General features: G+C 41.3%; 1 protein-coding gene across 1 annotated transcript in view; it reads left to right on the top strand.

The window, feature by feature from the left end:
- The first annotated feature begins 502 nt into the window (after positions 1 to 502).
- The window catches only part of LOC146181257 (uncharacterized), a 39,679-nt gene continuing 16,101 nt past the window's right edge, over positions 503 to 24,080 (top strand). Inside the window, exons 1-6 of the mRNA XM_084576317.1 lie at positions 503 to 832; positions 4,135 to 4,323; positions 13,886 to 13,947; positions 14,192 to 14,245; positions 15,017 to 15,115; positions 19,050 to 19,115. Of these exons, the coding sequence (XP_084432443.1) occupies positions 574 to 832; positions 4,135 to 4,323; positions 13,886 to 13,947; positions 14,192 to 14,245; positions 15,017 to 15,115; positions 19,050 to 19,115 (729 nt within the window). The 5' untranslated portion in view covers positions 503 to 573. The remainder of the gene's footprint in view (positions 833 to 4,134; positions 4,324 to 13,885; positions 13,948 to 14,191; positions 14,246 to 15,016; positions 15,116 to 19,049; positions 19,116 to 24,080) is intronic.

Raw genomic sequence — 24,080 nt, 5'->3', positions numbered from 1 at the left:
GGGGTCACTTCATAGAGGTACTTTGCTAAGAATCCTCGGACGCGCAGTCGTTTTTCTCTGCCATTTACTTTTGACGTACTTTACGTATTACGCTATTTCGCATGCCAGCTTCAATAGTTATCTACCCTACACCCTTTTTACTTTATACTTACGCTTAATGTCGACACCGGCGTTAATGAAGTGTCGCGGCAAACTGGGGCGCGACGAGGAGCGAAATAGCGATCGAGCTCGCTGTATCAATCGTGGTAATTCCTTTCTTATCCTGAAAGATAAAAACGCAGAGTGCGCCCTTGCGTTGAAAGCGCTTGCTTGCGCTAGGTGATGGTGAACTATCAGCGTTTGTGTGCGCACATCTTCAAAGCTGAGTGCAAAGAGACAGAAGAATGGAAAAGAAAACCCGTGTGAAAGGACGCGTAACACTGCCGCCGTCTGCATTTGGCTTCCCTTTCTCTCCGGCATGCGCGTAGAACAGGTTCGTCGCGGGAGCGGAGAGCAGAGATATCGCGCCTCGATTGAGTGAGGGTTTGTACACGCATCAGGTAGCTGCAAGCCACTTGTCGAGGGTTGTAGCAGATGTCGCCAGCCTGGCGCCTGTTGAGGCCGCCACTAGCAGGGTGCGGATCGGGAGCGTTGGGAGTGTATTTCTCCAGAATGGCGGCAACGTCGGTGTACCAGAGCAATGGTGTCGTTGTTCCCAAGCAGGAGATGGAGGCCTTCATCGTCCGCTGCATGCGCAAAGTGGGCACGGACAAGGCACACGCCGAATCCCTGGCTGAGGTTCTTGTCGCCGGCGACTACCGGGGCCACTTCAGCCACGGACTGAATCGACTGCGTAAGGCACTCCGCATTCATGCACGGTCAGGTGTATGCCGGTAGATGTAGGCCCATCACGCATGACCTTATTGACAGAAGACCGTGCGGAAAGCACTATTTTGCGCGTTTCAAAAATATTGCTTTATATTCAAAATGTGCGCGCTCAGCTGAGCGCTATTTCAAATTTCAAAGTCGCGCGCTTCACCGCATCGCTTAGTGTGACCCCTATAGGTACCGATTCGATCAGTTTATTGCAATCTTGATCGGCGTCGGCGAGCGCCCGCATGGTATTTGTCATTTCTCAGTTTCAGACAGTCTGTACCACGCTCTGTACCACATTTAGTGGGAAAACCACACTCAAAAAAGTTACAAGTGTGGTAACTGACCTTCATATGAGACTCGAGTGGTGTAGTGTGAGGTTCTACGTTTTATGATGTGCCATTTTCTGGTCGAAACTTTTCACAAAAATGAACTGTTATAGATGTCAAGTTATTGAATTAAACAACAGTAATGATGCTTATATATTTTTGCATACAATCACATACCTTGTTTATTCTTTAGTCCAATAACCATTCTGTGCTGAAAATCAGGCTCCCCACAATGTGATATACCTTATAACAATAATTGTGCATGTATTTACAAAGTAGAATAAATGTTGGACTAAATTTAATATATAATCAATCTTCCCAATATAAGCATAGCAAGGTACATACACTAGAAATTTTAGTTTGGTGGGCGGATGAGATCATGCAGGCGAAAGTTTGCAGTAAGGAATGGCGACAATTGACCTAGGGCTTTGCCCCGTAGTGGGGGCAGTCATGTTGCTGATGATGGTCATGAGCCACCCTCAAAACTGTATTTTTGCACTAAAACTGTGTACTGGGCGCTAACTTAAAACTGCAGCTCTTAGTCTACGTGGAAAAGGTGCTCTCAGGAGTTGAATTTTGCAAAGCGATCATCTTCACATCTAAATAGCCCAATTTCTGCTATTACATACGTTATTAAAATTTCTGCCTCTAGATGTTATCGAATACTGCCTGTTAAAAAAATTTGCATTTAGTCTGACTTGTCTGAATTCCCTCATTCTTGTTAATGTAAATTTCGTCTGACTGGTCTCAAATCCCCTCATTGTTTGTGTAAAGTAGTCCTTACAATATGCAGTTCAAACCATTGTGCAGACAGCGTAATGGCAGCATTGTATATTCATTGATTTAAACAAGTGCCGGTGTTCAGATCTAAGTGTAAAAATAAACTGAAGAAATGTTAATTTTCAAGAATGTTCGAAGACACTATTTATACCCAATTATTTTTATTGGCAGGATGTTGGCAATTTTGTTCTGAAGTGTCAGGAGTGTCAAGTTTGAGCCAATTTGTTGCTTAAAATTTAGGACGGCAAAGCGTTTAACCAGAAATTAATATTTTTTTAATGCTAAACCATATTTATACTAGGATATAGGCTATGCAATAATCTTTAACCGAAACATGAAATTTCAAGGCCAAAAAAAACTTTCTTGAAGTGCACAACCAACAGGAAAATTGAGGATGACAACAGGCATGAAATACAAGTGACATTTTTTTTGCCGTGAACCTGCTCTCACTCGCTCATCATGGTAGTGTCTGCTCTCCTTGGCACTGTTCTCTTTACCACTACCTTCTGGTCCCTCGCCTGCATTAGAGATCTAGAGTGATCTTGTGAGCAAGTCTTTTGAGATGCCGCCCCTTTTTGCAACTATGCAGATCACTGCTGCTCCCATCAAAGTGCCCTTGATGTGTCCTTTTCGTAGGAATAGAAAACGATCGAGAATTGGAAGGTCACTTAGCGCAATAAAGCTCCAGAACTTGTGGAATTCGTGTGTGAATTTAGAGCTGCCCTTTCGAATACTTCGTTCGTTCAGCTACGGTGAGGGGTAGTATTGACTGGAGGGCTTATTTGGTTTACATTTTGTGAGGGCACTGTCTTCGTGTTGTATTCACATTTTCACTCGGTTTTTATCATCAATTTTCAGTGACATTTATAAATGCTTGAATATATATTAACCTACAAGTTTCGCATTTTGTGTTTTGAAAACAGCTGTCAGGTTAGATTTAACTAGTTACATATATCACACATCAGCAGCACAGCGCGTAACCATTCTTACACTTACCGCGTGGAGCAGGATATCTGGCATCTGCTCACTTAAAGGATATTAGATTGTACGCAGAGAGCGTCAGTCTGAGGTGGTGGCCTTTTCATACAACTTGTTCACTTTATATCCAGAACTCTCACTGCTAGGCATAACCATTTGTGTGTCGTATCTCGCATGCGTACATATGGTAAATTGAAACGATAGCTGAGCGGTTCTACAAACTGAATGATGTCACTTTAAGACCATTTCGACCGCAAGTTTTATGTAGACTTTTTAGACGTCAATATTACTAAATTTGGCGAGAGACCTAATTTGGAATGATCCACACCTCAGCGTTTTTAATGCACAAGTAAAGCGTGCATTAAAATTTAAATTTGCTTTAGGAAGTGTCACTTAGCCAACTATTCTTTCAGTTCGCTAAATCAGAGAAAAGATTCAAGAATTGAAATGCTTTTATAATTAACTTTTTCCCTTCAAAACTGTCTCTCTTGAACTACATCTTGCTCTTTCAAAAGTCAAAGGATTTTATTTAAAAAACCATTTATGTTGAAAACCACAATATGCTCCATAAAGCAAACTAACTGCAATTATTCCCGTCATAGTCTTATTCAGAAGGGGTAATATATCGGCCGAAAATGACATGGAAACAGAAGGGACAGCTCTCTATTTTGTCAGTGCCTTTCTTGGCTGGTATTTCTCTATTCAGCACATGTATTACCAAAGAAAATTTTTTATTGCAAACAACTTAGGCCATCATGCCAGTAACTAAGATTGAAAATGAACATTTTTCTAGCTCGTCGCTCCTGAAACTGTTTTCGATTTTTTTACTAAATCATCTGCCACAACAAAACGGGTTTTTGATAGTTTTTATAAAAGTAAAAGTTGCATAGAGTTGGGAGGAAAATACAGTAGATACCATAAGCTTAGTCCGGAAGCAAGCAGTGTCGAAACATGAAACGTTTCGAAATGGCAGAAACTGCATTTTCCACCTTTAGTGATATACAATTTTTTTCCAGAAAACTACGCCATATATCACAAAATTAGGGTTCATTCTTTAGTGTCGAGATATTTTCTCAGCACATGTAAAGTTTCAACTGAAAACTTCAATTGAAATTTTTCAATTGAAGTTTCAATTTAAGTTTCAATTGTTCGAACGCCTGTCAGTCCTCTGTCTCAATTTACTTCTTTTGTTCAGAAATGTACGTGACAGACATTCAGAAGGGTGTCTGCCAACCCTCCGGTTCGCCCGTGATTGTCAACGAGCTGCCAGCCACTGCCCTCGTTGATGGCAAGAATGTTCTTGGCCCTGTCGTTGGAAAGTTCTGCATGGAGCTGGCCTTGCAGAAGGCACAGCAAGCCGGCATCGGATGGGTTGTTGCAAGAGGTAATGAGCTCAAGTATTTTCTTACACGCAGTCTGGGGTAATATTAAAAGGGGTCTCCCTTTATAGACAATCACTGCAATCTCGTGAAACCTCATACATAACGTCAAGCAGATCAAACACAGCTAGGGACATGTAATTGAGTGCTGCTAGGTTCTCAACCACCTTGGAATGAGAGGAAATGAGAAATCCAATGCATGTGCTTCAGTTACACCTAACACCAAAATGTAAAAAGTGAATTTGCCACAAACCGTTTGTGTGCAGAAAACAAAATTGAAGGCTAAATGGCATAGGCCTGATCAGTCAGTGAACAGAGTACCTAAAAAAATGGAGGAATGAAAAATACGTTGTTTTCTGGAACGCTTTACTGGTGTAAATCTGTTTCGGCGTAGTATTGGACATTGACTTCTCACCGCATATTTTTTGCACCGCTTTACATATATGTAACTTGTCATTTACCCATATTGTCAGCCTCTGAATATTCCCTTTATTTTAAAACCTTTGTACCTAATGGGGAAAATGATTGAAAAAAAATATAACAAAACAACCGTTGCTTCCAGAGAGTATAAATTGTTAGTCGCGCGCACCTTCATAAAGCTCATTACCTGTTTTCTATCTCTAAATGTGTCAGATGCTGGCAAAACTCACGGTATGTATTTCATGTAAACCGGTCACACTAACGGGAATGACCCAGTTGTTCTACCTGTTAGCCAGCTCCCCTTTGAGGGAGAAACTCATAGAAAGGGAGGGGGGGGGAGGGGCAACCTGACACTGGCTCAATACATTGGGGCAGTGCTACCATCTGTCAGGTTCTCGCCGATTTAAATGTGGTTCTCACACGCGCAAAACATTGTGCAAAACATGTTTCCTGGTATTACTGAGGGAGAGATAAAATAGAGCACTCAAACCATTGGGATGATGTAGGTGCTTCCTGATAGTGGACACAAGGTTTGTTTATTTAGTTTTAACTATTTCCGTCGAAAATGTGATACCCTCTGCCGACAGCCTCTGCCGACAGCTTCTGCTGACAACGATGAGGCATTAAAGGCTTTCGTCTTAAAGATTGAAAATCTTGCGTCGGTGAAATTTGCCTTTGAGATGTGTCAGCAAGATTCCACGAGTGACATATACTGTGTCTATCCTTTCATTTAAACCAGTTATCTAACGCCGGTGAGCTTATAGCGCTCAACAGAAGGCTGGTTGTGTTCTGCCATGGGCGCGCGATGTATAGTGTGCAGCAGCAACGCTTAACATTTCGCATTTCTCCACTAAGAATATTGCAGTGCTCTCGGAACATTTTGCTTTTTTTTGGGAAGATTTGTAGCACTTTCTCAAATACATCTGCGAGGGATACTGCGCCTTTCCTTTTCTGTGAACCAATTATAATGATAGAATATAATAAAAGCGGATTGTTGTATCTAGGTTGTAGCAGAACTCCAATGGTTGCTGATGACAACCTAACATGGCTAGGGGTGTTCATCCGTTATGAATGTCTTGAGAGTCTTCTACTTCTAATATCATGTATGAAGCTTAAATCAACTGAAAGCTTCCCAAGCTGATTTGAAGGAAGCACTCTTCAAAGTGAATGCCCAAACAGTGGTTGGTGCTGCAAAGAATCGTCTAACATGCTCCTGAATTTCTTTGATTAGGTCTGCCTTTTGCGCAGGGGTATTGTCACCACAAGTAATAACAGGTCAAAAGGAAGAAATTTTGGGCCGAAAATTAAATATTTGTATAGACATGAGGGCAGAGCATCATTCGGTCTAGAAATAAGGCGCGCTTATCATTATTGCGGCAAGAATGTCGACTGCCTCTTTTTAGTACACAAGGGTTGAGGTCTGTTTGCCCAAGTTTTTGAAAATGCTTTCCATTTCGACAAATCCTTTTCTTACTTCAACAAAACAGGCAATTTCTGGATGCTATGCATGCAAAAATTATTCACACAAACATTTGGAATTTTAGACTTTTTAAAACATGGCTAATAAGCTTCTTTTGCAAATATATAAAGGCAAAGATGGAATGTACTGCTTACGGGAAAAAAAATGCCAAATTTAAAAGACTGGCAGAAACATTCTCAAAGGGCAGAGTGCTCCGTCTGGTGTGGGTGAGGATATGAATTATCATTTCTCAGTTAGTGCTAAGACACACATTTTGAAACTTGGCTGTGTGTTTTATGAATGAGCTCGCACAAAGCAAACCATGATTAGTTGAGAACTAATGAGCAGATAAGCAAAAAGGTAATAAATATCGAAAAACAAAACATTGAGAAAGGTACATCTATGAGAAATGTTTTGGGGCCGGAATAAACAAAATTGACGGGCGCAACGAGGATAACACGAATAGAGAAACAACACAGGCGCACACTACCAACTGTAATACATTCAAAGGAACGCTAACTGCCTCTTTCACACACAAGCACAACTTCCTCCTCTTCACCCAAGCACATCAAATATGCACTCCTCTTCTATTACCTGCAGATACATCTAACCACCAATTAAGTTCTTCCTTTCCAAAAATAAGAATAAAAACTTAGCAACCCTCAGATTAAAAGCAACGTCCAACCAACGAAAGCAAGTCCGAGACACTCCCTCACACCATCCAAGTAAGGAAACCAAGACAGTCACAACTAATTATTTTTATACCTTGACCATTAAGGGATGCAGAAACCGCTTGGTTAAGTGATGGTACAAATATCTGATATAGGACTGCGCAACATATTACCCAATTCAAATGCCACATATCTCTGATGTACCTGATGCATATCTCTATCTGATGACAAAACTGTAGACTTGAGTAAAAAAACTCAAGAAGTGAAAGAAAATTATCAGCATTAACTCCAGCTGAGCTCTTAAAAGCAACAACACGATTACATTCAATACATTCCCACAATGATTTAAACAAGTCTACTTGCGGTGCCGAATAGAATAAGTCGTCTACATCTACAGAATAAAGTACACAAGATTAGTAAAACAAAAAAAGCAGAATTCTCTGCCTTGCTAAAGTCCGTAGACAACCAGCCAGGGCCATGTACCCAGCACTGCAGCGACTGCGTTTTCTATTGTGGAAGTATCTCTCTGATCAACAGGACAGAGGTGGAGAGGCGCGGTTACTGCAGCGCTGGCACAACCGTTTCTTCGTCGTTCAGGATGGCAGGCTTGTTATGCCAGCTTTGCCATACTAACCCCTCCCCCCCCCTCCCTCTTTTGTCACGTACCTCGCATCAGGAGGAAGTGTATTGCCATATAAGATTTAATCATCTGTCATTAAGTTTCTCATTGTAATTCTTTTTGAGCTTGTGTTTTGTAGGTATTGATGAACACTGAATAAGTATTTATATGTGATTGTTGCTAGTATCGCACCTTTCGTTGTCCTCCCATGTATGTACTACAGTGCGTGTGTGTGTATATACAAGTACCTATGTGAGTGGAAGACAATAAATTCCCCCTACTTTTCGCAACATGCCTGGTACTGCAGTATGATTTTTTGTCGGGCTAGTTTATGCACATTAGAAAATAAACAAGCGCCAACAACGAACGTGTTCGTGTCTCTTAAATGTGTTCGTTCGTTTTCGACGCTTCTTTATTTTATATCACACCACATCACTTTATTACCTTAAAGACCCCCAGTTCGGGGATATTACATAAGGGGCGCCTGATACCTTCAAGTGATATCATAAGGAAGCAAATGTTCTTGGCAATAATAAAAATAGATTGCAGAGAGACGCCTACCAGTCTATAGGCTGGGTATGGAGCAGTCAGTCCTGTCTGGACTAAACCTGTGACCATTTATTTGTTGCCTTTTTATTACAATGGATGCCACCTTCGATGTCAGGATGGCTGTAATTGTTCCTCGTGTATAGGTTTGCAGAATGCTTAAAAATACCACCTCACATCGCTGGGCTAAATCCAAAAGTATGGTTTTGTGGATCAAGGGCATACTAGATAGCGTGCATTTTCAAAAGGCGCTTGAATCACAGAGAAAATGGGCCATTTCTCACCATCGTTCAAAATGGAACGACTTGAATTGATGCGGTAAGAGAAGAGTGTGCCAGATTAGTTAGGCACCTGGTGCAGTTGCTGTGCAGACTGTCATTATTAGATCTCTATCAAGCTCAAACATTCATAAAACCAGATTTTCCTACATCAGGGCTCTACCCTATTAAAGGAGCAAAAACTCCTTTGCAAAGTGACTTTCCAAACTTGAATTTTATAATTTCTACGGTGTCAACAATGACCGTGGATGGTTTGAACATGAGCAGGATTCCCTTTTTGTTCTCATGCAAAGCTTGTGCTGCATGTTATTTTGTCTCCGGAGTAAATGATGCAACCTGCATATAGCTCAAAAACAGGATGTGGTGAGATCATTTTTTTAATTGGCAGTTAGGAGCATGCCTCTCTGCGGTAGACTGCGGAGTAGGCTGTGCTCGCATACTGTTCCTCTATTTTAGCTGCTGCACTTGTTGCTCATGACCTTGCGACCTGTTGGGGACGTATTTAGAAAGGATGCACGACGACAGTACAACAGTTGAGAATCGCAAAAATCACCGGGCACACACAGGGTCACTTGTGCTTTCTTGGGAAGAAAGTCAAGCTACAATGCGTTAAAGAGGAGTAGTATTATCGTTTTGAAGTCACTGGACTGGTAACCTTGCTGGTGACCTTTTATTGCAGTATAATTTATTATTCATTTGAGTGTCAGTGGTTTTCTTCATTCAGAGCTCGTGTGCTAGCGTGGCAGATGAGTTGCACATAGCTGGAGAAATATTAACTGTTAGCTTATGTTAGTTGAGTGACTACCGCCATCTACAGACAGACGGACGAAGTGACGGATCGAGGGATCATGTAACGGCGGGACAGAGTCGCCAGTGGAAAGCATGGGGGAGATCGCGCAGTCTTCGTGACAAACCAACGTAACGTCAGAAGCTTCCTCATGTATTCCTATTTTAATTCATTTTATACTATATTAAATACTATTTCTTTTCGAACATCGACCTATCATCATGAACTGCAAGGGGTAAAATAACACTGCAAAAGCTACCCAGATATGATTGAGAATATATATTAACAGCACTGTAATTTCATTTTTTCTGAGACGTGGCATCAGATGTAAAAATGCGATGCACACAGCAGGCATACGTCAGACACACTCAGAACTTAGATAATATTTGCCCTGTTATCTGATCCAAGCGATTGGGACATGCAATAGTTACGGGAGTTAATGCAGGCAGTGTGATCTAATTATGCCTGACTTGTGTATTGGGCTCTGAAATCTCATGCAACAGGTCAGGGGAAAATGAAACTCAAAGAAAAGAGCGATCTGGAAATGAATGGTTCATAGCAACCATGGATGCGGATAGACTGTTCACTTTTGTTTTTTCTAAGGCACTGCGCACTAATCAGCACAAGCGAACTAACACAGCTTGGACATTTGGTGCCCGTTATGCTTAGGTCTAATTATGTAGCTTGCAATTGTCATCTTATCATTCTTTGACTGACGTACTTACTTAAAACAGGATGGGCAAAATGATGACAATTTCAAATGTGAAACAAGTGTGAAAAAAGAAATGCATTTTACTATGGTAATAAATATTTGTTCATTATGAAAAAACATTTCAAAGTTAATTGTTGAAATGCGGTCCTTACGTTTCTTTCAAGGAGTGTAAGAACCTCTGTGCAGCTGCAATAAACAAGCGTTTGCCAACTCACCATTTCAGGAAAAAAAGATGAGTAGGCGGCATAATATTATGAAACCTCTAAAGTGGTCATGGAAACTAAGGTGGAAATGAAACGCATGGATAAAATATGATTCGTAAATAGAAATAACACCACATTATGAGATGTAAAGCTCCATCAACTCACAAGGATTCAACTCCTTTGCAATAAACGGCGCGAAAGACGAGTACGAAGACGAGAAGGACACAAACACAGCGCTGTTGTGTAGTGCTTAAGTTGATAAATTTGCTAAACTAATACCACTTAATCTATGTGAAGCCCACGATATAATAAGCGAGAGCTCTCTGGGACAGCTTCAAAATTTAGCGGAAATCAAAGGGTTTAGGATCTGCGACGCAAAGCAGCACTTTTTTTTTATGAAAAAGTGTATTACCTGCCCTAATTCTGTAATGGCATTTACTAGCCAACATTATTGAAAAATAAATGAAGAAATGCCTAAATTATCCGAAGGTTAAAACATGATATCAGAGAAGTAAAAAGAAAGAAAACAGTAAATTATAAAATCCTGAGATGCCCTACAAGCAAGTGGAATTTCAAAGACAGCAAAAAGCCTGTGATGAGCTTAAAGTTTCCGGATGCGTATTTTAAGAAGATGAACCTACGTTGGGTTTGGAAGGACAAGACCATGGGTGGCATGAACTGGTGAAAAGAAATGAAAAAGTAGAGGGGGAGGGGAATATCCAAAATTTCGGACAAAAATCGAATATATTTGTTACATGATTCATATTCGAAAAGGCCTACATTTTCAACTTTCCAAATATCCGAAAAAACAAAATACACCATACCAAAAACACTCGAATTCGGTGCCGTTTTATCCCAGGATTGACCCCGTGGGCTGTGCAGTGAAGCATCCTCATAACACAGTGGTGCCATTTCGGAAAGAGCGACCTTTCCTTCTATGAAAAGGTCTACCCCGATAGTGTGTGTACAAAGCAAAGCATTTGGCAACACAAGGAAAAAAAGTCGTTCTCACATATCTTACACCTCTAATGCAGATAACCATTGAGCAGGCGTTCATCAGGTAAAACTGCATGATGCCAATGGTTGTCGGCAGTGTTTAGAGTTGTTTCATTTATCCAGCTTTCGGTTCATTAGGGCAGCTTTTTGTTTGCTTGAAATCTGAATTAACGAGTTTACTCTACTCAGCAGCGGCATGAACGACTGATTTATTTGATTTTATGCAAGTCCATCCTGTAAATAAAATTTTATACTGAGCAGGCTTGGTCTTCACAAATCTTGAAATATAGGTGCGCTAGCACAAAAGTGAACAGGGAAGCACGCGACACGAGCACAAACTATCAGCTGCAATAAATTTCCATCTTCCTCAGCCCCTATATGAGGAGTTAAACAACCAAGAGAAGATAAACGAAAGCAAAACTGAAAATACATTTAAAAGCATATGACAGTCGGCAAACCACCCTCTTTTTCTCCTGATAGAACTGTTTTTTTCGCAGTCGAGCAACAGTGAAGGATCGCTCCCATAGATTTGAAAACAAAGTATAGTTGCTGGTTTGCGCTTGTGTCTCGCGCTGTCCTTTAGTATTTTGAGAGTGCATATCGATGCCAGGGCTTTCTGTACAAAATAGGGGTATGCATAGTCATCTACAAAATTTGTGCAGAATTTTTGATAGGTTATACACTTTTGAGCAGTTCTTATTTATCTTTGTTTCTAAATAAACGTATGAAACATTTATTTTCCATTCCCTTCCACCGATTATATATTCGACATTGGAATGTATTTTACCCGTATTCATATTTGATTCGTATTTCAAAAATTTCGAAATTTGCACATTTCGAAACAAAGAAATGGACACTTATGCTGCTTTAGGTGCCTGCAAGCACCTCTTTGCTGAATTCGGATAGCTGTCATGGGCAGGTAGCAGAGCTCGCAAGGTGAAAACGTTTTTCCCATAGAAACGAGGGCTACCTATTTTCTTCGCGTCTACCATTACATGCACGTAAAAGTTACGTTAATTGCAATTCACCCCGCAAGAGATCCTACTGGGCACTCCTTGTCTCGGTGCCCCTTCAGAAGTTCCATGAGAAATGTTGCAGGTGGCTTTTCCTACACACCCTGGTTACCCATAAAATTGTGGAAGAGCTGAAGCTAAATAAGTTTCAAAGGCCAACAAGATATTAGGTGTTATTGGTGTGGGTACTGGGTATGCAACACGTATAGAACTTAAAAAAGCCCGCAAGTGTGCTTCGTAGACCTACATCTGTTGCAACCACCGGGCACGGCTGAAGTCATCCACGGAGCGCATGGATGCCAGTAATGTCCAACCGGTGCATGAGTAAAAATAAATTGAAAAGAAGACATGAAGAAGTGCCCAAAACAAAAATTATAATTTAACATTAAGCCGTATTGGGCAAGTTAGTCTACATTCATTCTGAGGTTTACCACAAAACAGAGAACAGATTGAGGCAGGGAAAGAACAGTGTAAGTCAGTGCTTGTGTTCTGTTTTTGGATGTTAACACAAGCCGACGAGTAACACAAAGAGGAAGGCAGCACTAGTTAGCATTTGCTTTTCTCTTATATCAATTGCTCACGTGTTTTGCTAAACCTCCGAATGAATTTGAGCCAATTTTGTCAACTGGTGGACGCAGGCATGTCTGTAATTTTTGAATAATCGGAAATTTTCGAAAGTTTTAATGCGACTTTTTTGAAGTCTATGTATTTGATAGCAAAAATGATTGATCATATTTTCACTTTCAGATGTTCGCTAACCTCCGGTGTTATGCTTAGCTTTTATTATGAAGCTTTCAAGGGGATCGCGAACTGACACATGGTAGCTGCATGAAAGCAGAGTGCAAAGATGTTTCCTGTGTGTAGTTCTGAGGGCACAATTTGACGCTCCGCCATGCCTGAAAAAAATTTGTGCGTCTTACTTTATAATGTGTGTAATATAGCCCCATAGTGCAGATTTGGCACACAAAATATCACCTCTTGCTCTCATTATTTGGATTTTAAGAAAAAAGCCTTTAATGGCACCCGAAACCGAACCCAGCTGTATTAACCGTCAGGAAGATAGTTAAAAATAAAGAATTAGAAGGTCCGTCAGCTGTCCCCTAAAAGTAGAATGGCGAAAGCCTACCCTTCAATCCCTATAATTTAACTCTTATGTGCTTTCGTTGCAGTGATACGTATAATTTTAATTGGTTTACAGAAAAGGAATGGCGCTGTATCTGTCACACGTTCTACAGCAAGTGGGAGTTTGCATAGTACCCATCGCTCCTGTCGCGTGGCGTCCTTTGGCGCCTGTTCAAGTGCGGGATTGCAGATGTCAGGTACGCTGGACAAGAACACATCTTGCTGGACAAGAACGCAATATGAGAGACCTGGCGAACAGATCTCGCGCATCAATCTCGCGCCACAACGCCCGAGCATGGGAATTCGTTCCATGAGCCTAGAACGCTTTCGCCTTAATAAATAAATCCGTTGTCCACCGAAAATTTAAACACCATCTCTTGGATCCTCAACTGAGTGCTTTAACCAACTGCGTCACACCCGGCATCGTGAAACGCCCATTATAATTCTTGTCTACCGTGAGGATAATACTAGCGATGGCAATGTCGATGCAATTAGATATATTAACATTGATGACATTAGCAATGATAATTACAGTGTATTTAGTTGATAGGGATAATTAGAGCAAACGTGATGCACCGTGTAAACCAGCAAGGGTCTGGCTTTCGCATTTCTGCAATGTAAATTCTACAGTGGTCTCAAAATAATAATATCTTGCATATTAGAGAGCCGGACACAAAATTGAGGAGCATTCTTCATTGTAGCAACTCTTCCATTATACAATCTTCTTAATTCTATGTGCAGGTTCAAATCACTATGGCATTGCTGGCTTCTACAGTATGATGGCAGCTTCAAGAGGCATGATTGTGAGAAACATTTTCATCTTTTGCTGTCTTGCAGGAGGTTTCCTTTACCTCTTTGCTTATTATCTGAGCCTTTTTGATGTAAGGTTTTACTTTATTAAACAACAATTAGTTTTTTTCATTGTGTTCGAGGAGAGCGAGCAGGTTGGTGATAACATTTGTCTGCCAGTTTGCAGTTCCACACATCCAGTGTGACGCTATGGATAAGTTCCATGACTGACTGCCTCTGCACTCTGTTCTGTTCCAGGGTATGTCTTACACAAATGCGTCTCCACTGGTAGCTCCATCTGGCGGGAAAAAGGTTTGGTCCGAGATCTTGCTAATAACTTGTCTCTTTTGAAGCTACACATTGCGATCATACGGTAGCTGTTGCTATGGGTGGCAGAGATCTTGTCAGGCGAAGGGTGCAAATCATGTATTTGGTTAAACATGTGCTGCTGTCTCTTAGGATGAATCCGCAGTCCTGAAACATCTATGAGCTGTATACGTATCTATAGCTTTCTCTTCATATTCATGTAGCTTTTTGTACATGACGAGAATGCCAGCTATCCATGGTAATGTTTTTTCATGCTTATCCTGACATTATTACGATGAGGTTCAGACACTGGAGAAAAAACACTCATACAGGGGAAAAATGGCTGTGTGAATACATGATATAAATGAGCTAGCTGAATATTTTATGAGGGTGTGAAAATAGTGTTTTAGTGCCTTCTTGTTTTTTCAGCTAAATACCACTTTGTTTACTTTAACTTACACACTGCTTTATCTTATGAAACTTAAAACACAGTAATACAGATTTGTGACATATCAACAGATTGTGTACGCTACCATGGATAATCTCTGTGGAAAACCACATACCATGCTGTATTATGTATAGCAAAATGCAACATGATAATCAAGAAAGACTGAAAACTGTCATATTCCTAGGAAGTAGGTGCCATAGTAATTTCGATAGGTTTTTGTTGAGATGTTGGAGAGTGTTTTACGTGAGCTAAAATAATTTGCATTTTCTTCAAAATTTTTGTGTATGTGTGCGTATAGTTGTTCAGGAACTGTGTGTTTTGGTTTGCAGAAATTCCTGGGGACAAACCCAATCAGTGTGGCTGCCCCTGGAAAGGATGGTGACTCCTTTGTCCTTGACATGGCAACCTCTGCTGTGGCACTTGGGAAGGCAAGTGGAATGCTCCATTATATGTCAGTTGCATAACCAGAACTTTTGTCAGGGGAGCCTTCACATGAATGACGAGGAGGAGCAATTCAATGCAATAGTACTGCAAATACGTCTGCATGTTTTTTACTTTACTCTTTTTTGTAAGCATTAGCACACATTTCAGTTCTGTGAAAAGAACAATATATAAAGCATCTGGCTTTGCCATTTTGTTCGAATATATTGTATTCATGCTCATACATTTCTCGGTTGGCGTCTTACCTTTGAGTGTACAGTATTACATTGAACCTAAGGAAAAATGAAGGGGACTGATGTGCACAAGTAGTCAATTATGTTGTGAGACAAGTTTGTAGCGGGACAAAAACTGACTTACTTAACTACAATATTTGAGATAATCTCAATAGACCTAACTTTCTTTGCTTACTGACTCAGCCCGCACAAAACTCGATTCTTTTTGTCAACGAATACGACGGATGTTACATTAAGCACGCATGTTGTTTTCAACGGTGTAGAAGGAATGTACTTCGTGCTACCCATCATCTCTTATTACATTTGTTTATCAGTTTTGCTTAGCAGCTCTGGAAAGTGGGCTCGAAAAGAAGAAAAAAGAAGAGATAACCCTTAAGGTTCAAACTTTTTGTTATTCACATGAGAACACTGATTGCATTGGAGCTTTTATTGGAAAAAAATCTTATAGTAATAATAAACTTCCTACACTGTGAGGACCAAACTCTTGCAATGGCGTTTGCAGCGGAGTGCTTCAAGTCTTTTGAAAATGGCGTCAAACGCTGTCAATCTTGGAATCTTAGAATGGCACGCAAAGTTGTTTTTTTACAGACTGTTTTTCTCTCCTTTTTCTCTGCGTAATTATTTTTTCACAAATAAATTGCCAAGGCATATGAAATGTTTTCGGTTAACAGTATGTACTTGAAGAAGAGCTTATTCTTCTACTGGGGCAATGTATTCACACTCTAATATATATTAATCTCATAGTGTGTTTCGTTTATTATGAAGTTGTTCCTCCATGTTAAGGTGTCTAATCTTATGCAAAAATATCGGAAAGTCTATGAGGAAAATAAACTTCTGTTGCTAACAGTTTGTGAATGCAGGTACGGATGAGAAGGCAGATCAAGCATTGTCACTATTTGACAGTCATCATGGCGTGGCTACAACCACAGCCGTATTACATGAGATGCGTTTTGAACGAATTGTTTCCACCCCCCTTGACAAGGAGCATGCTGAGAAGGCTGAGCTTTGCCTCTCCTGTGACAGAAAGAGAACGAAAACGAACATTTAGTAAGGTTTCGCACAGCTGCTAATGGAGCAATAAAATATTATTTGTCTGATGACTACTGAATCACTGCCAGAATTCTACAATTATAAGAAATTTTTTTCTTATAACTACTATTTCGAAATTTTTTCTTCTTCAATGTACCCTCGTAATGTTGGTAAAAACAGTTCGGCGCTCAAATTTTTAGCATAGTATTTCAGTCTGTCAGCAGGGTTTGAGGCTAAACCAATGCGAAATTTTGCTATAAGCGGGACAAACCGATGTTGAAAACTCTTTTTGTTGATTTCAAGGGAGTGTATTACATTCTTGATGGCATAAGGAGGAATCAATTTATTTAAGTTCGCACGTGAATGCAAATGAAGAAAGGCTGCATTCAGTGCTTTACATTTGCTTAAACTTTGGCACTGAAACTCCAGGAGGGTAAACCAAAGCAGGGTAAACAAGGGGCTGCTTTAATGCTTCAAATTTAATGATAAACAGATTTTAAATGAAATCATTTTAGTTTTACAGAGCTAAAAGAAGCATTCTCCATTTACCCTACCATATATCTCACTAATAATGGAATGAGGCTTTGAGCGCGTGTAATGTGTCGCTGTGAAATACTGACAAGTAATATATTTCAGACAATGAAAAAGTCTCCCGATGAAGTTAGCTTATTATTAGGCTAATGAGCTGACTGTAATTGCATTGCTTGTGTTTCCAACCATGGTAGCTGCTTTGTAAAAATTAAAGGTGAAGGGAGGGGTGTTTCTAAAAAGTTTTCAAGAAACTTCTAGTGCCACTAGAAACAAGAAGTGCCACTAATTAAGAAATGCGTTCCACGTTCAGTGCTAAGGGCGTGAAAGAAGCAAATAAAAAAGGCACCTTGCTAGCAACAAGCATCAAAGCCCCTGTGGGCATAGCTGTGCTGTGGTGCAGGTGGTTATTGGATTACATTCGTTCTGCCACCCAATCTACCGCTTTTTAGGCCTCAGTTCCCTGCTCGTCAAAACTGTCAAAACAAAAAAGGAGATTCACGCTTCCTCCAGTAGCAACGCAACAAATTTTCGGACTATAATGAGGTAAAATAGACGCAGTCACGTTGCTGCAAGAGCTGCATTCACAAATGACTCAAGCCCTCTTCCTCCCATAGTCAGGAAAAGCCAGCATTGCTTGCAAAATAAACCCACTCCACCACTGTGGAGGAGTGCTCGCTCTAAAGATGCGACGGAGTACGACAGGTTTCACTAAATATGTATGTACTCATGGCCGAATTAGGTCCGCTACATAAAGCATACAAGGTGCACTACTGTAGAAAAGATTCATCTTACTTTTATCTCAGGCTTCATATCTTCCGGTCTTAGTTTGATTCTTTCACCAGTAAACTGCAGCCACCAGAAGGGGAATTTCCTGAAGCCCTACGAGCCCACCCCTTCCTCTCGCTGTACCCCTATTGTACGTGTTAGTCAAGCGTGTAGGTCTCAAACAATGAATCTGCATCTAAGAAAAACTTCAGGAATGCTGTCCCAGAGTAAAACGTCTTATGGAGTTCTTTGTCATCATTATTACGGGAATTATGTCCGCCCTTTTTCAAAAGTATTGGGGGCTCATTTCTAAACCATGTATGTAGTGGCCTCCTGTGATATTTGTGGAAGTTGACAGGACCGATAATTGAGAATTGTCTCACCTACGGGAGGTGTACGCCGCTGGACATGCATTAGGAGCTGCATGGTATGGCTCAGACCATACTTATAAAGTTGTGCTGTTGTGCTACCGGTCTGAATAATTTCTTGAGCACATATTGAGAGCACTGGGACATGTCTGCAGTTTCATGAGCAGCCTCTCCAGCCAAAATTTATTTGGCCATCGAGGAAAGTTTTTTCAACAGTGATAACTAGCTGAAACCTATAATGATATGAATCTCAAGGAGGAATCTCCCAATCTGTTTTCTAGAAGGGATGACTTGGACTAATGATGCCAACCTGTTGTCGTGAGATTGTGGCTGACCTTTTTTGCACACGTGAGCAGCTGCGGCATGTGGGAGGTGTTCAACCATGATGTCACAGGAGTAATCCGCTGCCAATAGTTGGTGTTCTCCTGGGAGGTGCATTGTTTAAGAGTCCTATGTTGTATCTGATTACATAAACTCATTGAACTTTTGCGAACATTTGTTGTATTTTATGGGATTGAATGTGTCAAAGTGATTTGCGTTTCAGCGGAGGCTTTCCCAAGTGTGTGGAGGTGTAAATAAATGCTCAGGCATTCCTCTTACAGACAAGAATCAAACATAAACAGTCAATATTAAATACCAATAATAATATGGAAAGGTCGCAGCTTTAGACAGCTCAATACTCGCACATGGTCCCTATTCCGAGTTTGCATCTATATCGAAAGTGTCGCTGTCTCCCTGACCTGTAGTAATTCGCTTGTTGGAAATACCGGATCTGCAATTCGTGGAAACTTAACCAATATCCGGTTCCGGTGTTTCCAGCAATCAGGTGGCTCGAGGTCAGGCAGACAGTGACACCTTCTATAACAACGCAAACTCGAATACCACCTCTGGTTAGGGCCTTGTTTGCGCATTTGTAGTGCCTCCAAAGTAGCCATGCCCTCCTAGCTTCAAATAGTTTGACATCTTGCTGTTACTGGCCCCACTTTTTCCGGCAGGTTGAGCTTCAGCACCGGAAAGGGGAGCAGATTCCATCTGGTTGGGCAACCAACAGCCGTGGGGAGGTGAGTCTGAGGCATTGAAGCAGTGCGCTTTGCGAAACCCTGCAGCACAATTTGCTTGTTACACTGCCTGTTTATTTGAATTTGTTCTGCATTTGGAAAAAAAACTGGTAATAATGAAGAAGCCTTTATTGTATCATAATTTTATACAAAGCGTGGAACTCAAAGCCAGCTGACAAAGAAAGCATACATTAAAATTTTTTATGGCATTGTTTACCTCCTACATTTGAACATGAATTTATATCCAACTCAAAAGTGAGGAAAAGCACAACAGTTGTATGTATCTGAAATGGTGCGTATAAAACTGCATATGGTCATCTTAACCTTCAATTTCGAACCATTGCACGAAGCTAATGACAGGCTCCGTGCAGTGTCATGTAGTGCTCTCGAGGCGTTGTTAGGCGTTTGTAGACTAAATTGATGATCATCAAAGCCACAGCGCACTGTACAGTGGATGCCGGTTGCATCGGTCATGTTCTCATTAGGGGTGCGCTACCCTCAATAAACAAGTGTCTACCAACAGACGGCATTTGATACCATCTGCATCTTCGGCAGTAGTGGTGTCGGAGCTTTAGTTAGTGGCAGCTGCACTTCGGGTACGTGCCCTTTGTATAACAACGCATTGCAATGGGGTTACAGGTACGTTGAAGCATAATAGTTGCTTGTCACCACATCAGCAAATAAATTGTATAAGTAACCGTTAAACCGAACAAACCAAGCAGATGTTTGTTTTACTAGGCGAACATTTTTCTTTCCTCCTTTCATTGTCATTAACTACTGGCTAACATCCAAACAGCACAGTATATTAGAAATGTTTTTTTTTCGAGTATTATTGAGCTTCTGTATTGCATTGAATTTCTACAAAAGGGGACAGCCGGGGTGATATAACACTCTGCTTGAACGTGAGGAATTCGTCGTAGCTTATTTCCATGCTGTACGCGGTCTGAGAAGTGAGAATTCTCTATGCGCTTACTTTCACTGTTGGCGCTTCTGTGAGCTTACAGTTTTCAGCTGAGTCATACACTGTACCGTTTCTCTTCTTTTTTAGCACTGTGCCTGCTGGATATGCTTGCTGTGGGGCTGGGCTTGTGCATCTGGGCTGTTCACGATGGCAGAGGGACCTTGAGTTTGCGTTTCCGGATATTGTCATTTGCAGTCCCTACCAAAACTATATATAGTAAATCCTGGGGTTTCATGCATTCTAATGCACCTAGTTTTAACTCTCGTCCCCTGCAGTTATCTCTACAATCTAGGGTGGAACATACAAGCTTGAGACAATAAAGTGACATACTGCAATGAGCTGTACCCACACTTATACTGAAATGAGCTGTATCTTAGAAATAAGTTCGCCTGTCTGGCCCTAAGACGCACAGCAGCAGCAAGTGATGGTATGTTTTGTGCACGGTGAGAGATCAACATAGGGGAGTCAACAGGGTGCAAGCCAGGTACTCAAGAAACAGCGGTTAGGCAGCGGCCAACACCGTAGCACCAGCAAAACCAGCAGTCACTACGGTGTGCAGCAAATCTATACCATCTTTTGCGGAGTAGCAAAAACATTTAATATCAAACTGCGAAACGGTTCAGAGACTAATGCTTCGTCATCTAATGTTTTATTCACTCTTATCGGGCCATGCCCTTTACGCATGTACAGTACGTTCAGTGTTCGTCGGTAATGATCGTGCGACTTTCGCCAATGCAAACTACTGGACACTGACCACGAGGTAGTTTCTGATGGTCCACATTTTTATAAGTAACCTAAAACCACAACTTGTCCATATTTACCGACGTTTCCGAAAAAACTGCAGGCAGTTGCAACAGGCTTTTCTTCTAGGACAGGCAGCAGCTGATTCGGCATACTGCTTCCCTTGCACACTATTGTGAGGCCCATACCCGCCTTTAGCAGGACATTGGTTGCTTCACAGTTCTTCACATGGAGGAGTTCGAGAACGAGGACAGACCATCATCATCTCGCATGCACAGTGCCGATTTTATGTCGTCCGTCCAATGTATCGATCAGCAGGGCTAAAGCGGTCGTTATATGTGCTATCTTGTGCCATTGAAATAATGTTTATCTTGGCAGTCGCGCAGGTGTTGTTCATTATGTGCGAAAGTTCTTCTTTAGTGGGGTCGTTGTCTCTTTTACTTACTTGCCAAAGTATCCTTGAGCAAGTAAACTAAATTTATTGTTTACAGCTTTTCTGCAAGTAGACCTGTCTTTGAAAGTAGCGAACTTGTAACTGTGGCTTAAAAATGTATATCACAGAGAATAAATGTTCCTGCTTCACAATGCAGTCATCGCAGGCGCATAAAAAGAACCGTACTGCAAAGGTGATAGTTGGCAGCTCCTGTCCTTCATGCGTTTGTGCATCTTTGCCCGTCATCTCACGGCCTCACTTTTCGCTTTATTTTAAGTTGGTTTCGTTTCAGTGGGAGGGTGCGATAATTCTAACTGCATGTTGGTGGCCGCAATGGTGAGCAGATGAACCAATATGGCAACACTGTCCAGTGTGTCACCACCTTAACGGAGATGTTAGGTACTAACGAGGCGCCCTACCCACTTTGGAGAAGAGTAGACTAAAGGGTTTATTGATTAAATGTTTTTGGCAGCAGGCATCCGGCAGGCAAGGTGTTGATTGGCTCTAGTCGCTGCTTGTTATAAGTTCAGGTTACTAGTTTTCCTTGATTATAATTAAGTCAGACGTCGTCTCCGTGATGCCTTCATAGGGAAGCGAATAAAGCACATTTGTGTGGAGTGCATCTAACTTTTCCTTTGGTTGTGTTTACCGCATGACTGTGATGCTGTGTGGGGAAATTAATAGTACAAGAGGCTGCTCAGGCTATTGTCAAAAATAATATTTATGCGCGTCGTCATGGGTGCCTTGCCACACTTTCACTATCAACAGGTGCTCAAGGATACAAAGCTGACCCAACTGTACACAATAACAGATTGGAGAGCGCCAGTAGGTTAGGTGCCACTTTCACAACTATAGTGTGCTGTTTGGTATTAAAGTAATGGGGAAAATTGAATATCGATGTTCTGTGACACTGTCCTATAGTTTTACATAAGATTTTCTAGGGGTGATGGTTGAATAATATATCTGTTATAAGCTTTTTTCGGATAAGTCTTTCTTCAGCACTCGCACGAGCGTCGAAGCGAGTGTTCTGTAGTAGTCTTCGTCTTCCTGGATCATCAGGCGCAGAAGACTTCAGAGCCGAATACCTGTTCTACGTATCTATTATTCTCTAAGTAGTAAATCTATTTTTTATTATTCTATTATAGGACATTAAGGACTTAAGACATTAAGGACATGTTACGTAAATTTAAAAAGACCGCCAATACTAACCCTAACCCCGCATGTAAACCGTGCGGAAATCCACTCTGTAAAGTTTGCAATCATGTGCAGGCGACAAACACATTGTAAAAGGCAACTTCTCTGATTTCACCTTTATGATAAAACAATCCTTGAACAATGACAGTGCCAATGTGGTATACAAGCTAAGCTGCGGTGTGTGCGGCAAGGAATACATCGGCTAGACCGAAACATCATTCAGGTTTCATTTCAATAATCACAAGGTCCAAGTTCATACACTACCAAATCTCCCTTTTTGTAAGCACCTATACCTTCGAAACTATTCTTTAAAAAACATTGGGGTCCTTCTCCTTCAATCAGGCTTGCAAAGAAGTCGATAAAGAGAACAAAAAGAATCGTACTTCATAAGCAAATTGCAGACTCTAACCCATGGAATTATTGAAATTTTGGGCAACTTTGCTTTTCTCAAAAGCCTACCTAACTAATAGACGAAATATTTATCACCATTCGCCCACTCCTAAAAAATTTATTCTTTGCACGCAAACTCGACTGTTCGTTTTTTAGCTCCTTGGGCTCCCCCTCTCACTGGTTTCCTTTCCCGCAACAAACGCCTTCACTTGGGACACGCGCACGGGAACGACTTGCCGCGAATGCCCAGCAGCGGGATCGGGTTTCGGGAGAGCGCGTCTGGCCGACCGGTCGCCGCGGTGGCGCGCTGCCCTTGCTCCGATCGCTGGCGTGTCGCGAAGAGGAACAACTTTGTCTAGAAGACATCTCTTGTCCAAACGGTTTTTTGAACACCTGCTCCACTGGAGAGCGGGCCGTAGTGGTATGCATGCTCGCGTTATCTGTTTTCGAGTTGGTTTCTCTCTTTTTTTTTGTCCCAATGCTATTCTGAACCTTTGCTCAATATCTGGCTTCCTCCAAGGTAGACTTGCCTCGCTTTTAGTGTCGTCTTCGTTGAAGCACTTCTATGTAACATTCGTCGGCCCTCCACTTTCTCTTTTCGCCCCACTTCCCCTCTTTCTTTTTTCTCTCTCTCCCTGTTTGTTGCATTGCCAGCCATTAATCAACGGGACCTTTTCGCCCTTGCTATCCATTCAGTAATGTGTGTTTCTCCAAAGACAGAGAGTGAGAATTCGTTCTCCCTTACTTAACAGTGCGCAATATACGGACTTATTCTCCCTTCTCAACTCTACCCTGAAGAAGGATTGTCCACCGCGTCCGAAACTTTTGTTAGAATAAAATAGATAATCGGGAAAGTTGTGTGACATCCTGTTTGAATTTAACTCAGGCTCATTAAGCACAAGCAAACCATGTCCATATATAATACATACATATTTATATATTCAATGTATTTTGCTGTATGTGCAGAACTGCTCTGATTTCCCCAAACTTAGCGGCACAAAAGTTTTGCTAATCATTTCAAATATCTTCTAAACATGGTTAAGGAACTTCTTTATTTTAGCCTTACAAATTTAAAACAAAAAGTGCGAGACATGTGTGAGTCCTTTCATGTAGAAGTGAGGGTGTATACCAAATAACAGTATCCGTTATTAAAAAAGCTCTTCCTTTAAGGATGTAACGTCATAGCGTAGGCTACCGCCCGACATAGAAAGCTACGCTCTAACCAAGCTGTATGAACGTGGCTGAGTGG

The sequence above is a fragment of the Amblyomma maculatum genome, chromosome 8 (genome assembly GCF_055883805.1).
Source record: "Amblyomma maculatum isolate TAMU_Amacu chromosome 8, ASM5588380v1, whole genome shotgun sequence".
Taxonomy (NCBI): Eukaryota; Metazoa; Arthropoda; class Arachnida; order Ixodida; family Ixodidae; genus Amblyomma; species Amblyomma maculatum.
The sequence above is the reverse complement of the archived record's forward strand: the minus strand, read 5'-3'. Positions and strand labels throughout refer to the sequence as shown.